Raw genomic sequence first — 560 nt, 5'->3', positions numbered from 1 at the left:
GGGTCAGTTAATGGGGTAGCGGAAGCCCTCTCTTGGGTGTGGCAGAGGGTTACAACTGGCTGAGTAAACAAGATATGCTACAGTGAAAGGCTCAACAGTGTTTTTTATTAACATTGAAGTCAATAAAGAATTCCAGCTCAGTTCACCAGTGTTGATTAAATTCCAGCCAAACTGGTAGCTGGGGAATATTGTCTTTCTGTCTGCCGGCGTGTGGCGTCAGACCCGCGGACGCACGGACGGACGCGAGGACACAAAGCGTGTCCTCTGGGAGTAGATCAGGTCCGCTACGTACAGCCCCAGGTTGACGAAGGAGAACACCGCCACCACCAGCTTACTGTCCCACGGGCACTTCCCTCGCGGGCATGACGACGGTCTCCACGGAGACCCATACTTTGAATCAAAGCAGAACACTGCCACACCACCGATGCGCTCAGATAGAGCAGAACCGCCAGGAGGGTGTACACCACCACCAAGCGGTCAAACGGCAGGCAGCGCACGGCTGCGGTCCGGCCACACACCGTCAGTATGACCACCAGGGTCGTCAGGACGAAGCAGGCGGC

The 560-nt window shown here is 56.1% G+C and overlaps 1 protein-coding gene across 1 annotated transcript in view; it reads right to left on the bottom strand.

Annotated features, from left to right (window-relative positions):
* Positions 1-216: 216 nt before the first annotated feature.
* LOC311231609 (myeloid-associated differentiation marker-like protein 2) overlaps positions 217-560 on the bottom strand; it is a gene marked incomplete at both ends in the record, with an annotated part of 1,934 nt that continues 1,590 nt past the window's right edge. The window contains 2 exon segments of the mRNA XM_084318237.1: positions 217-413; positions 416-499. Of these exon segments, the coding sequence (XP_084174363.1) occupies positions 217-413; positions 416-499 (281 nt within the window).

Source organism: Notolepis coatsorum, assembly GCF_963971535.1.
Source record: "Notolepis coatsorum genome assembly, chromosome: 7".
NCBI lineage: Eukaryota > Metazoa > Chordata > Actinopteri > Aulopiformes > Paralepididae > Notolepis > Notolepis coatsorum.
Note: the sequence above shows the minus strand (reverse complement) of the source record. Positions and strands in the feature narration are given on the sequence as shown.